The 14,679-nt window shown below is 39.2% G+C and overlaps 1 protein-coding gene across 4 annotated transcripts in view; it reads right to left on the bottom strand.

Moving 5' to 3' along the window:
- Positions 1-628: 628 nt before the first annotated feature.
- Positions 629-14,679, bottom strand: part of LOC149458413 (kinesin-like protein KIF13A) — a 156,157-nt gene continuing 142,106 nt past the window's right edge. For all 4 annotated transcript variants that reach the window (XM_089682272.1, XM_089682273.1, XM_089682274.1 and 1 more), the window contains one exon: positions 629-14,061. In XM_089682272.1, coding sequence (XP_089538398.1) covers positions 13,778-14,061 — 284 coding nt within the window. In that variant the 3' untranslated portion in view covers positions 629-13,777. The remainder of the gene's footprint in view (positions 14,062-14,679) is intronic.

Below are 14,679 nucleotides of genomic sequence, written 5' to 3'. Positions count from 1 at the left end.
CAGTGAACAGCAGGATCAACCTGGTGTTTTGCAGTCTACAGAAAAAAAATGCTCTAGTTCAGGGGTGTCAAGCTGTTGCTGAACTACAAGCCTCATGAGGCATTGCAAGGCTGCAAATTGACTCTCAAAGGCAGATTATTCCCACAGGCAGAGGCATGAGAGGACTTGCAGTTCTGCGACAGTTGGAGGGCCGCAGTTTTGCACTCCTGCTCTAATGGATGAGTGTTTATGAACACAATGTATTATAGCATGTATTGACAGTTTTTGATGATTTGGATGTATTGACACTTTAGGCACCTCAATAAGCAAAACAGAGTTTCCGCTTGGGTGAAATTTTGGAAAAAACCCTGGTGCTGAGGCACGGCAAAGACCAGGTACATTGATCATAGAATATAACCAGCAGCTTTGGTAAAATAGAGTCTGATGCTTACCAAAGGGAACCATAAAACAGAATAGCTCTTCCTGGTCTCAGTAAAATTAGGCAGCCATGGGAATTCAGGGACTTTCTGTGGTACTTTTTTGTGGTTCTAAATGCAGAAAGAGGACTGCCATTTAAATCAGAATCTGCTTTTGTTTGCCAGTTCACCAAATACGAAAATAGTATTCATAGAAAAAAGCAACACACATATCAGAAGACAGTTTTATATTCTAAACACAAAAGAAATACATGTACCAGTAACAGTACTGCCGAGTATAAATTACAGAATTTGTACAATAAACAGAAGAATTCTACATAGATTGGCCAATTGTGTAAAACAAAATAAAAACAGCAGCTCTTCATTATTATCCATGTATCCAAGTCTTTCAATGTTGTGCCAGATAGGACAAATTAGTACAGTAGGTAATTTGTGTACAACAAGGATCTGTACAAACCAACATAACCCAAAGCAATGTGCTGCAGAGAAGCCTACACCTGACTGTATACAAATCATACAAGAGTCAAATATGTTGCACTAGTGGTTAAGGTATTTTTATTCAGGATATGCCAGTAGAAATCTGTACAATTCAGTGTCAGAAAAAAAGTATTAAAATAAAAAAAAAAATCAAAGTTGCAGATTTTCTGATTCTCAAGCGTTTGTGAATGATAACTCACACCTTTATTACGCTAATGCTGTGGCACTAGGGCAGCACAAGTAAAATATTAAAGAAATGATTTAAAATGTTAAAGCAACTGATGTAAGAAATATAAAGTATGGAAGCCTTACCAGCTCAGACAATGGATATCTAAAGAAGAATACTACAGCAAAACTCAGATTTGGTTTGGTTGATTTACTATAGGCCAATTCACACACTGACTTATGCTGAAATATATGGAAAATGCATGTACATTTCCATCCATTTTAGTCACGTTCGGTGACATAAATTTTGATGTCCATTGACATGCCTGCGCAACATCATGGTGTGAATAGGGCACATTGGCAATGATTGTTTTCAGATGTCATTCTGTTGATCTGCGTTTTCCAGCTGAGGTAAAACACAGATCAATGTACTGGTGTGAATTTGCCCTAAAGCAGCCGAAATTCTTCACATAGTAAATTGTGTGAAAATACTTCAGTTGTCCAATCATGTGAGGAGCATATCCCTGTTTACTTATTTCATCTGCACGATTGGATAATTGAAGTGAATATTTTATGTATGAGGATAATCCACTTCTTTAGTGATTTAGTCATACAGAACTAGTACATGCAAGAGCTGTCACACTGCCAGATATATGGGCAGAGATATCATTGCTATTGTTTCATGAATATGGGTATGTTTTTATATTGTGTGGGTTTTTTTTTGTATTTTCTTTTGTACAGTGTTACAGGATTTATTACTACCAGAATCCATTTCTAACATCGTTCTGAAGGTAGTCACAGTCATGATGGGCACAGAAAAAAACTTAGCTGATCTGTTTGTCTTTGAGCTTAATTCCAGGGAAACATTAAAAGACACATAAATGCAGCTATGAGGAATATATATATATATATATATATACATACATACATACACACACACACACACATACATTTAGGGACCATTTACACTTGTGTGCTGCTGCTGCGTGGTAACATATGAATGTTGCTGGAGCACACAACAACACACCTGTTTTGTGTGCAGTGCATTGCCTTGCCATTCCTTGTCAATGGCATATCAAAGCACTGCACATCAGAGGGCAAAGGCCAGCACACACCACATTGCAAATATTGAGGTTGATTTACTAAACCCAGAGAGTGCAAACTCTGGTGCAGCTGTGAAAATCTAGTGCAATTCAGTTTTACACATATAATTGTGCGCTACATCTTTGTTCCTATGTTTTTATGAATAGTCTTAGTTAGTCAGCAAATGTCCATTCATTTCTGGACAGTTGGCAAATCTGAGTTGAGATTAGAATAACAATTATAATAAATACTGCAAAAGTCATATACATGTTAAAAAAGTGGGTTACGGCAAGGCTGAAAGCCCACAACATGCTTTATTGCAAAGGTTCTTGAAAGTAAGCCTGGGCAATGAAAAGTTAGGGAAACATGTAAAATCAGAGAATAACTTAAGTGAAAATAGCATCAGTAAATAAGTGGATTATGAGATATAGGTATCTAAATTTATATGTAAATGTTGACTTTTCCTGTAAATTCTTTAGTGTAAACGGAAACATCATGGACCAATATGAATCCTTAGGAAGTGGACAGCTATGTTTGTAAAAAAAAAACAAGCTGCACATATGCCACCTCAACTCTGGTCTCTTTCTTGGTAAATTAGGCTGTCTATCACCTTAAGGCCTCATTTACACTTGTGTTTGGGTTAGGAGGTGCAAAAAACATGCAGTTGATCCATGTTTTTTACTGCTCTACAGACACTCCCACCTATGCTGCAAAGGCAGCAGATGAAGGTGTACATGTGCCATTGCTACAATGCTTTGTGTCATGGCACAGGTCGAATTATCCACCGTCACATGTGGCAGGCAGTACCACCTGGTGATCTGCCCAGTAACACACCTGCTGTATTAAAGTGCCCCCATTCTGAATGAAGGAGTTCTTTTTTTTTTTACTGAATGTATCTTCTGTGTGTTTAAAATTGTCCTAGTTTCATCCCTGGCCGTGTGGGATCTCCTGCATGGTAGGGGTTGGGGAAAGACCTGGCAACCTACCCTGTAAAATAATTGCTAAGAGAATTCATGGAAGAAGACGCTTGCGAGTGACGGTCAATGCAATCACCAAGGGTCGGATACGACTGGATAGATAGATAGATAGATAGATAGATAGATCTTCTGTGTAAGCATTTTAGATATGTGCTCTTTTTGAACTGCCCAGCCTTGGAATTGTCTCACTATAAAATGTAACTCAAGCCCAAACATTTTTTATACTTTTATGGTTTGCAGGGTTAGAGTAGTAAATCATTAAAACCTCTGTTAGGATTCTATTCATTCAAAAACATGAGAGTTTCAAGCTATGGCATAGTAAGATTATTAAATACATATATTACATCTCAAACACTAGCAGCTAGAAATGATAGTTACTGACCACTACTTGTGTCCAATAAAAGAGGGTGCTGTGCTACAATCCCTGTCTACCAATTTTAGTGAAGCCTAAGAAAACTGACTGATTGCAGACATATGGGTTGCTTTGTCTTTGGAAATCTTTTGTCTGTCAGGAATCTTTGTTTTTGGCACCACATCTGTGTCTGATAAATCTATTCATCAAATTACTTGAGCCTATCCCTACAAAACGACTGAAGATAAAATTAAAGTAATTTTTAGCTTTAGAGTGCTGAGGAAATGGAACACCTGTCAGGTTTTTTTTATTGCTCTCTGTGTGTCCTGGTGACTTTTATAGCTAAAATTACATGAAAATCACAAACTTTGAATGGCCACTGGACACTAGTTCTGGTGACCCTTGTGATTATCAAGGATATCTCTCACTTTAGAGCAGGGGTGTCAAACTAGTGGCCATCCAGCTGTTGCAAAACTACAAGTCCCTTATGCCTTTTGGGAGCCATGCTCGTAACGGTCAATCTTGCAATGCCTCATGGGACTTATAGTTTGGCAACAGATCTTGTAGTTTGGCAACAGCTGGAGGGCCACCAGTTTGACACCCGTGCTTTAGAGGATCTTCCTTTCACTTCTTGTTATGTCTATGGGGCAGAGAGTGAAGAAAAATCTCCCAAATGGGACATATATTGCAAAAAAAAAAAACTGAAAAGGAGTTTATAACCCTCCCTTAGTCTATCCAAATTGAAAAAAGAAAAATGTTTGCCTTCAGTTCTACTTTAAAGGAAACTGGTGCAGAGGCAAATACTGAGTCACAGAACTGTAACAAGTATGCAGAAAATGAGGTCACAACTCTTAACCTACATACACTATATTAGCAAAAGTATTGGGACACCCCTCCCATTGGATTCAGGTGTTCCAATCACCTCCATGGCCACAGGTGTATAAAATCAAGCAACCAGGCATGCAGACTGCTTCTACAAACATTTGTGAAAGAATGGGTCGCTCTCAGGAGCTCAGTGAATTCAAGAGTGGTACCGTGATAGGTTACCACCTGTGCAATAAGTCCATCCATGAAATTTCCTTGCTACTAAATATTCCATAATCAACTGTTAGTGGTATTATAACAAAGTGGAAGCAACAGGGAACTACAGCAACTCAGCCACAAAGTGGTAGGCCATGTAAAATGACAGAGAGGGGTCAGCACTTGCTGAAGCGCACAGTGCGCAGAACTCTCCAACTGTCTGCAGAGTCAATAGCTAAAGACCTCCAAATTTCATGTGGCGTTTAGATTAGCACAACAGTGCATAGAGAGCTTCATGGAATGGGTTTCCATGGCCGAGCAGCTGTATCCAAGCCTTACTTTACCATGCGCAAAGCATCGGATGCAGTTATGTAAAGCACTCTACCACTGGACTCTAGAGCAGTGGAGACCTGTTCTCTGGAGTGACAAATCACACTTCTCTGTCTGGCAATCTGATGGACGTGTCTGGGTTTAGCGGTTGCACTGCGCACCAGTGCACAATGCAAGGTCCACAGACATGGAGGAGCGAGTTTGGGGTGGAGGAACTTGACTGGCCTGCACAAAGTCCTGACCTCAACCTGAGAGCACCTTTGGGATGAATTATACTGGAGACTGTGAGCCAGGCCTTCTCGTCTGACATCAGTGCCTGACCTCACAAATGTGCTTCTGGAAGAATGGTCAAACATTCCCATAGACACACTCCTAAACCTTGTGGACAGCCTTCCCAGAAGAGTTGAAGCTGTTGTAGCTGCAAAGGACGGACCAACTCAATCATGAACCCTACGGACTAAGACTGGGATGCCAATAAAGTTCATATGCGTGTAAAGGCAGGCATCCCAATACTTTTGGCAATATAGTGTATGTGTTCTTACTCAATACTTAATAGAGTAATAGTAAGTAATCGGATAAGTCTAAAGTAAATATTTAATCAGCAATACAGCCAAGCAACAAACATTTTTAAAGGGAAATAAGCAATGGCAGCCTATATATCTCTTTCAGTACAGGCTTCCAGAAAGGCATCTTCTTATAATAAATGTACTGGAAGATTTCTGGTCTGTGTCTGTGTCACTTCTTTATTTTTATTTAAAGCTTAACTTGAGCTACACCCATTTCGAAAATTGCCCCCCAGGTGCTGAAAACTACCTTTATTTTTGTATTAGACTGTCCCCCACAGTACCTCTTCTTGGCCACAAGATGCCCTCAGTCTTTCAGGTTAAATTACATCCAGCATCACTCAATTTAGAAAACTAAGGAAATCTTACTTTGAATGCAGAGCTTCATTGCACTTCTCCCTGTGGGGGCGTCACTATGGCCCCTTCCTTATTAACATCGCCCTGATGCTCAGAATGGCACTGACATCACTTCAGCACTGCTCTCAACATCATCCCAAAGATAAAAAGATGCAAAGGGCCCTGAAGCATCACGTCACTGACCACAAGACTTCAGAAAAGGTTGGTATGAAAAGATTTTTTTTTCTTAAAAATATAAAATACTGCCAAGGGGAGGGAGTTTGACTGAAGATTGAAGTTTCTTTATATGGCCCTAATTAAACTCCCCGTAGGCATATTCCCAATCATAATTTAAAAACAAGATGTTTAGTTGGTTCTAATCATGCACTTTTTGCCATCATCTTACTATTATATTATGTCTTCTTTAAAACTCATGCAAGCATGCCCTGTACATTTGCCATGAAATCATCCAAAAGTCGAACAGGCCACCTGAAAAAATTGTTTTCTAGGTACAGGCTGTAGTGACATATTCTATACCACTTGGTATAAGTTAGAGAATACAGACATATATACAAGCCCCATTTCTCCCCATTATCTGTGCGATATCAACAAACATACATTTTCATGTGCTGCAATTGTCATCAGTAGGTCCCATAATGAATGCTGATGCATCAAAAAATGAATACCACAATGTCCTGATGTGAGCCAGCACCACTTAAAGGTGAACTCCAGCTATGGATTTTATTGCATAGTGACATTGATCCAGCATGTACCAATGTAAATATACATATGCTGTAACTGTAGGACCACTGTGGAAGCAGAGAATCACAGTGATTGCTGCTGTCTTTCAGGTCCTTTGCCAAACAGCTGCCCTTCTGCACAGTAGCCACAGGGGGTCACTTCCTTGCCATGGGCACCATTCGCATAATGCCTTGCATTTTTCTCAAAGAATGCAAAGCATTTTCTGATTGGACAAGGTGGAGAATTTAATATCACCCCCCCCCCCCACAGCAGCTGTCCTTATTTATTTTAATATTATAATGCAGAGCACTGGATGAACTTTTTAATAGTAACCTTTTTTTACCTGTACATGCTCTTGAAGTACCCAGGGAGAAATGTTACCACTTTTCATATTGCCCAATAAGCCTAACTACAATTATCTACAATAGCCAAGGTTTCCCAGCAGTGCTACAAGTCTGTGGATATCCACAAAACAAAAACAGTGGAGTATGAGGACAGGATGGGGAATACTAGTTTACAGAACGCTCACAAAGCATCTCATACATCTGCCAGTCTCCGTGGCAGAAAACAAAATTGTTATGCCCCTTTCACATGGCCATAAAAAGTGCATTTACAACAGTTTTTTATTTACTGATAGTGAACTCTGTGTAGAGCTATTCACCCTGAGGTCATCACAGAGGACAACGGGGCATTCTTTACGTCTGGAGGAAAAGAAATTTAATCTCCAAACACGGAAAGGTTTCTTCACAGTGAGAGCTGTGAAAATGTGGAATAGACTCCCTCAAGAGTTGGTTCTGGCCAGCTCAGTGGATTGCTTTAAAAAAGGCCTGGATTCTTTCTTAGATCCACAGAATATAACTGGATACTAATATTTATAAGTAAAGTTGATCCAGGGAATATACGATTGCCTCTCGGGGGATCAGGAAGGAATTTTTTCCCCTGCAGGAGCAAATTGGATCATGCTTTGCTAGGTTTTTGCCTTCCTCTGGATCAACTGTGGGTATAGGATTATAACTTTTTTCTTTTTTTTTTATGGTTGAACTGGATGGACTTTTGTCTTTTTTCAGCCAGACTAACTATGTAAAGATCTGAATGTGGAGGCATTCACACAGGTGCATACAAATGCACCACTTTCAGATCTGAAATACAAAATCTGACAATCTGCATCTGAGAACATACATATACACATATGCCATTGGAGGAAAAAAAAAAAAAGAACAGGACAAATTTTTATGTACTAAAAAACTGATCTATTTATTGATCATTACACAGGAAGTTTTGTTCCTTGCCATAATGATCAGTAATTTTTTTTACAGTTGTGTTGTGGCCATGTGAATGCAGCTTTATAGTTTTTACTGAGCACATTAAATACCCCATAGCTGCTACAAGCACATTTGAATAGTACTAGATACAGAGTTCATGGTTACCATGTCCTACATTACATTTTGTACTTAGAAGATGACATGAATGTTCCATACATACAAAAACTGTAACATTCAAAGTTCATTGTACATGTGGTACTAAGCCAGGATTTAATCTGTAAATCTGCTCATATAGTTCTATAACATTGGGCCGAATTTATTACGTTGCGATAGAAATGATCACATGCTAAATGTGGCATTTGAAGCAATGTTATGTTAGAATTTTACTTGATTCCTCATCTAGTGTCAGGTGTTAATATATAGAATTTTTGAAGAAAATGTTGCATGCAATTGTTATCAAAGTCTTGAATTTCCTTTACCGTTTTTATACTCAATTCACAAAAACTTATTTTATATGGTGAAAACACAATTTCAAGTGGTCATCGTAGAAAACAGGTGAAAAGCTTGTTTTTCCAAAGTCAACTGTGCTTATGTTTTATGACAGAAACACTGCTGGAATTATTATATATTTGTTTTAAATTACAAAAATAAAAATATTTTAGTTCAAATATGTTATTCAAAAAATTATCCTCGAACCAATCCTCGGTGGAGATATATCTTCTTAATTTTGAATAATTAAAATGTTTTCAATTATGCTTTTTTTCTGTGTAATAACCTGTAGTTCTGTTAAAATTACCAATCCCTGACCAGGTTGTACAAGTTGGGTTTCAAATAAAACAAGAGTGTCGTGTTTGATATATATAATTTTACCTTTAACAGTATATTTCCACTTTTGCAATCAAATTTTAGAAAGCCCAACTAAATGTTTGTCATGCGCTCCCACTCACGAAGTATCCTAAAAAATATTTCTTACCTTTTAGATGTTTGAGGAGACAGTGTCATGGCTGAATACAAACATTTCTCAGCTAATTTAGTGTCATTAGTCCTAATAGCAGAGCATGGGACTGGCTGAGTCCAGTCCTCATTAATATATAGTGGAGAAGCCCAGTTGACAAGGGTAGCCATAGATAGATTTTTTTTTTTTGTGCTCAGCCCACTGGCTAAACAAACAAAATAAATGAACAGATTCATCCATCCACATAATCAAAGTGGAAAGAAGAATCCTCCCCACCGAGACATTGTATTCTAACAGTGGGGGCTCTCTGCTATTAGAATACACTGATCAGTGGCTGTACCCATTGGCTGCAGCTGCTGATGGAGACATTTTTTCCAACAAGCCCATTTAACAGAAGTCAGTCCTTAGGCCAACTTCTGTCAAACAGGAGCAGTCATACATGGATCAACATTTGGCCAGTCCCTGCTGAACTGGACGAGTTTCGATCCAACTATGGCCAGTTTAATCTTTTGTTAAGACAAACAGTATTCAAATCTAGTACAAACAATAAGTTAACTGCCCCCAAACAGGGTTAATTATGGTAAACAAAGTTTCCTGCCCCACCTCATAACAAAGAGAACTAAGGAGAATTTTTCTTTGTTGGGCATCCCAGAAAAGAGCATCTAAAAAGTAAGATGCAATTTTTATTTTTTTTAAGTTATGCTTAAAGTGATATTAAAGCTTTATTTTTATTTTATTAAACTAACAAACATGTTATACTTACCTGCTCTGTGCAATGGTTTTGCACAGAGCAGCCCCAATCCTCCTCTTCTTGGGTTCCCCACCGGAGCTCCTATCTCCACCCTCCCCTCCGCTGAGTGCCCCCAGAGAAAGCCACTTGCTCTAGAAGCACTTGTGCATGCTTGCTCCCGAGCCCTGCTGGCTCAGATTGAAAGTAGCGGGAGCCAACGACTCCCGCTGCGGTATCTGAGCCAATGAGGAACAAGAGAGCTGAGAGAGCCTTTGCTCTTATACACATTGCTGGATCAAGATGAGGCTCAAGTATGTATTTGTTGGGGGCTATGGAGGACTCTGCACACAAAAGTTTTTTTAGCTTACTGCATAGAATGCAGTAGGTTAAAAACTAGGGATGCGCCCATACCAAGTATTTTCACGAGTACTCGTAAAAATGCTCCCAATATCTGAAACCGCTACTCTGAGGTGCAATAATTTGCATGAATACAAAAAATGTATGGACACAAATTGCACTGCAAAGAATAGCATGCAATTTGAACAGGAATGTGGTTTCCCCACTGCTCTTGTGTGAACACAAGCTTGTCATAGCCTGAGTTCACACAGGAGAGGTGTGGTAAACCTCCCTACACTGATCCCAACTCCATCACATAAGTGAAAGCCGGGGATTTGAAATCCCTGTGGCTTTCTCTCCTCTCAGTGAAGAGAGCACAGCCACGGTGCTGACCAATTATAAGCCGTCTAGCCCGTACTGTCATCCCTGCAAGCCGAGGGGATTTTAAATCCCCAGACCTGTGAAGTGGGTTTCTCTCCTCCCCTTGAAGGGATGATAGTATGGGCTATGCAGCTTCTGAATGGTCAGCACTTTGGCGGTGCTGGCCAATCAAAAGCCATTTAGCCCATACTGTCACCCTTGCACTGAGAGGAGAGAAAGCCGCTTCACAGTTCTGGGGATTTGAAATCCCCAGCTTTACCTTCTGTGACAGCATGGGATCAGTGCAGGGAGGTTTCCCGCACCTCACCTGTGTGAACTCAGGCTATTTAAAAGCCTGGATTCACACAGGAGCAGTAGGGAAAACGCATGCGACGTGGACAGGAATTGCATTCCTGATCAAATCACAAGTATTCTTTGTGGTGCAATTTGCATCTGTAAATTTTGTTTTGACGCAAATCACATCGAAAAGTATCGGTACTCAGTACAGAGAAATACTTGACAGTATCGGTACTCGTACTCGCCGATCAAAAAAGGGTATCGGTGCATCCCTAGTAAAAACCTTCTGCCTTTACAACCACTTAAAAAAAGTATTTATTTTAAGTTATGCTATGTGAATGTAAAGTAGGTTTTTTTTCAATATGGTTGAAAAGTGGAAACACCCTTTAAGTATGCAGACATTAGGTTTATACATCACCAAGTTTTTAATGCCAGATTTACTGTTGGCAGTAGTATTAGTCCACACATAAATATATACACATCATGCAAACCATACTTAACTAATTGAATGTGCTTCATAAACCGGAACTCCAAGGTTACTGCTCTCACAATAGGCAAACCAGAGGTCCCAAAGGTAAGAACATGTTATGTGGTCATTTACTGCAGTAGAAGGTTAGATCAAGCCAGCAGGCTTCTCCCCCATCCAGAGAAGTAATAAACAAAACCAGAAAGGGTAATCTTCATGTTGTGTCTATGAGCATCTTAAAAATAATAATGTTGTTTTTAAGCAAAAAAGGGGAAAAACATGTTCATTGTGTCCATGTTTTCTTACAATAACACTATTATCCCTAAAGTACAAAATATATCTTATGAGTGAACAATAATGAAGATGTTCTTGCAACAAAGGTGGAAATTTGAATGTAGTGCTTTAACTTTTATAATCTGGTGTCTGTGTTTTTTTCAGTTTCAAGTGTCAAAGCTAAGCATTATAAACAGTGTACTAGAATACCCTACACAACTAATAATACTGTCTGCAACACACATATTAAGGCACACACACACCAACTTGGGGAAAACCTGAGTAAACACCTTATTCTTACAAACCTTGCAATTTAACTCACCACAGCTTGCTGTAAAGAAATGATATGAAAACTAATATAAGGCAACATGGTGCTCATTTCACTGAGTAGCGATTATATCTTTATGGCCATTATTAATAGTATTTCTGCATAAAATGTATACTTGTCAGCTATATGACAGAGGCAGACATTCTTTGTGCTATTCCAATTATTATTTAATTATTACTACTGAGGCATGAGATACAATTCCCAATGAAAAAAAACAGCAATTATAATTTTTTTTCCAGGGTGCAGATGATCTATTGCCAGGGGTGCTGGCTTGGCTCCAGGGTGCCAATTATCCTACAATGATCTGTACTCATGATTAGAGATGAGCAAACATCCAAACTTGATCTCTGCCCAGATATCTCCTGATCTGCTTCTGATGTCCTAATTGCAAAAACAACACTTAAAACCAAGCACATGACAAGTGAAATACAGGAGCTGTCATAGCTAACTTAGTTTTTAAAAAGTACAGACTCCAGAGCTGGCATCCCGATCCTGACTTCACTGTGTAGTGTGTCATTGACCTGGAACATGTATGAAACCTGCGATGCCTGAAAAAAATGTGAACGTCCAGCCTGCAAGCGTTTCCCCAGTCATTGAGTCATTAATTTTGAAGCAGAATTAGGATGACAGCCCTGGAGCATGCAACTTTAAAATAAGTCAGTAAATGAAGCTCCCTCCCATAAAATAACACATTAATTAAAGGAAAAAAAAGAAACATATCCCAGAGATAGCAGCTCAAGCACACTATATGTATGGGCTTAATGTGTCATATCATACAAGTACAGGGACAGTGTTATGTACAATTTTCCTGCTGGTTGAACTTCAAAAGGAGTCCATCCAGCCTCTTAGCCATTCAATATGACAGTATTTACAGCAACTCAATACTTTGCCCACAGCAGAAAAGTTAACACATAGATCATAATATGTAGGTTCCTACCTTTGTTGTGCTGCAGCTGCCCCAATCTGCTAATGAAGCCCTAAGAAACAGTATATCTATGGTCAGGCCAAGTGGGATGCATGCTTGACCCTATGCAAAAACTTGCCATTTGCACAGGATTTTCATGGGGCTCCAGCACCTTATGATGCTTAATGTAGAGCTTACATTTGAAGGAGGAGCACAAGGTAAGGAAAAAATGCCAAAAAGAGAACCCCCTCATTAACTAACTTACGGAAAATAGTGAGTGCATCTCTTTAACACACAACATGACTGTAGTCCCATCCTGCACACTGAAAGCATTTCCCACAATTTTAGCTATTGGAGAGTTATTCTGTACAATTTGACACATGACCAAAATTTTATATTTCTAATAAATTGTTTTAAACCAGGGGTAAGGTTTGCACAGAAGTGAAAGTCATAGGAAACATTGACTGTATCCTTACCAAGAGGGTAGCAACTTAGCCAATAAAACACCTTGTGGGCTACTCCAAACATTAGCTCAATCCAGGTTGGCCCTCAGGCTAAACAAATCAGTTTGCTCATCTCTACTCATGACCTTCTTCACACATAAAGAAACAGTTCCCAGGGAAAGGCCATCATCTCCTATGGACCTACTGAGGTTGTAGCTGCTCAAGGGCCAGGAATTCTGGAAGATGCCTGGCTTGTCATCCACCCTGCCTGAAAGTAGTGAGTTAGGACATTTTTTCAGCTTGAAAAGCCCTTACTCCTACTTCTGGGAAATAATCTGACACCTCATTCAAGGACATCAGGAGGCTCCTGGTGTTCAAAGCAATAACTGTGTCAATACATCATGGTCACAATGTGATAAGATCATTACACTGCTCCTGTTGTGACAGTCTTAAATCCAAGCCCACTAATGTTCTATCTCCAACTAAAGTGGTAAGCAACACTCCATCATGTAGCCCTATGAGTTATAACGAATCTACCTCTGCCATGACAGGTTTAGGTGCATTTTAATACAAACTCTTTGGTAAAAAATAAACAGCATATGGTGCATTTTTGCAAATATGTATATTCCATTTATTTATCTGTTTGGAATAAAATATTGTATTTCCTTTAATTAAAATATAGCACCCCCTTCGTCCCTGCCATCATTTAAGAATAGGCCTGTACCTGTCACCTATCTACATAATCACTTTCAGTTGTGCTTTAAATGTGCAGCAACAACCTGCCTATAAGGCAGACCATCTAATTTAAGAGCTCTTGTTTTAAAAAAGAAACTGTTAGAACAATATGACCAAACCAAGTAAACGTTTCAGGAAAACAGATTAAAACTGTACAGCTGTACAAAAAAATAGCTTTCTTTTTTAACCGGTCCATATCAGTTTATACACAAGTGCAATTATTGCATGTTAGTTGATCCAGGACTTCCTGTTCTCCTGTTTTCTGGAAAAAGCTGATGCCGCTTCGTTTCCAGATGAATACTGGGCTGTATCTCGTGTCCTGGTTGCAGGAGACCCTTTCGTGAAGGAACCCTTTCGCTTGTCTGGGTTACATATCTGAGGCCGCAAAGTGTTGTTCTTGTCCTTTTTTGCTGAAACAAGTGCTTTAGTTAAACGATTGGGCCGGACGAACACTCCGTATTTAGGTTTGCAGCGGAAGTATTCCTTGCCTTTCACTGTGCCGTCGTGTTTACCTTAAATAGGAATGATTTTTTATGAGATGCATCAAAATGCATATAGTTTTATATCTTTTATTTGACTGGAGAGAGTACTGTTATATTTTCAAAGCCAAATTTCAGTCTATTCTTACTGGAAGTGAAGGAAAATCTGCTTGACAGAGACACACACAGGAAATAAACCCTGATAGAAACTCTAAATCCTTGCTTACAGCTTTAGCTAGTACAAGAGCAGTGTGTACAGCAAGTTTTCAAAACAAATTTGCAGTTTTTGTCAAGTTTGAGCAGCTTAGTTAAATCCTTTAAAGAACTTTTCAGTTTGTGAATGTTAAACAGAGACCTTAAAGATGAATTCCAGGTATGAATATTTATTAAAATAGTTACATCGGTCCAGCTTGGACCAACATAGCTATTTACATACTATACCTGGCCAATGTCCCTGGAAGCTGGAAATCACTGAAGTACACATTGCTATTTTAGTGATCTCCGTGAGGTGGAGAGGGAGAGGTCACTGCCCTGCTTCTCCACCTCAACCAATCAGTGAACACTTGGCACTCATTTAGAAAATAAATGTGAAGTATTCTCTGTATAGCACCTATCCTAAGTAGCCAACCTTCTGTGTTCAAAATGAAGCAG

The sequence above is a fragment of the Staurois parvus genome, unplaced genomic scaffold (assembly GCF_062004578.1).
Source record: "Staurois parvus isolate SC_StPar_1 unplaced genomic scaffold, SC_StPar_1.0 ptg000287l, whole genome shotgun sequence".
NCBI lineage: Eukaryota > Metazoa > Chordata > Amphibia > Anura > Ranidae > Staurois > Staurois parvus.
The sequence above is the reverse complement of the archived record's forward strand: the minus strand, read 5'-3'. Positions and strand labels throughout refer to the sequence as shown.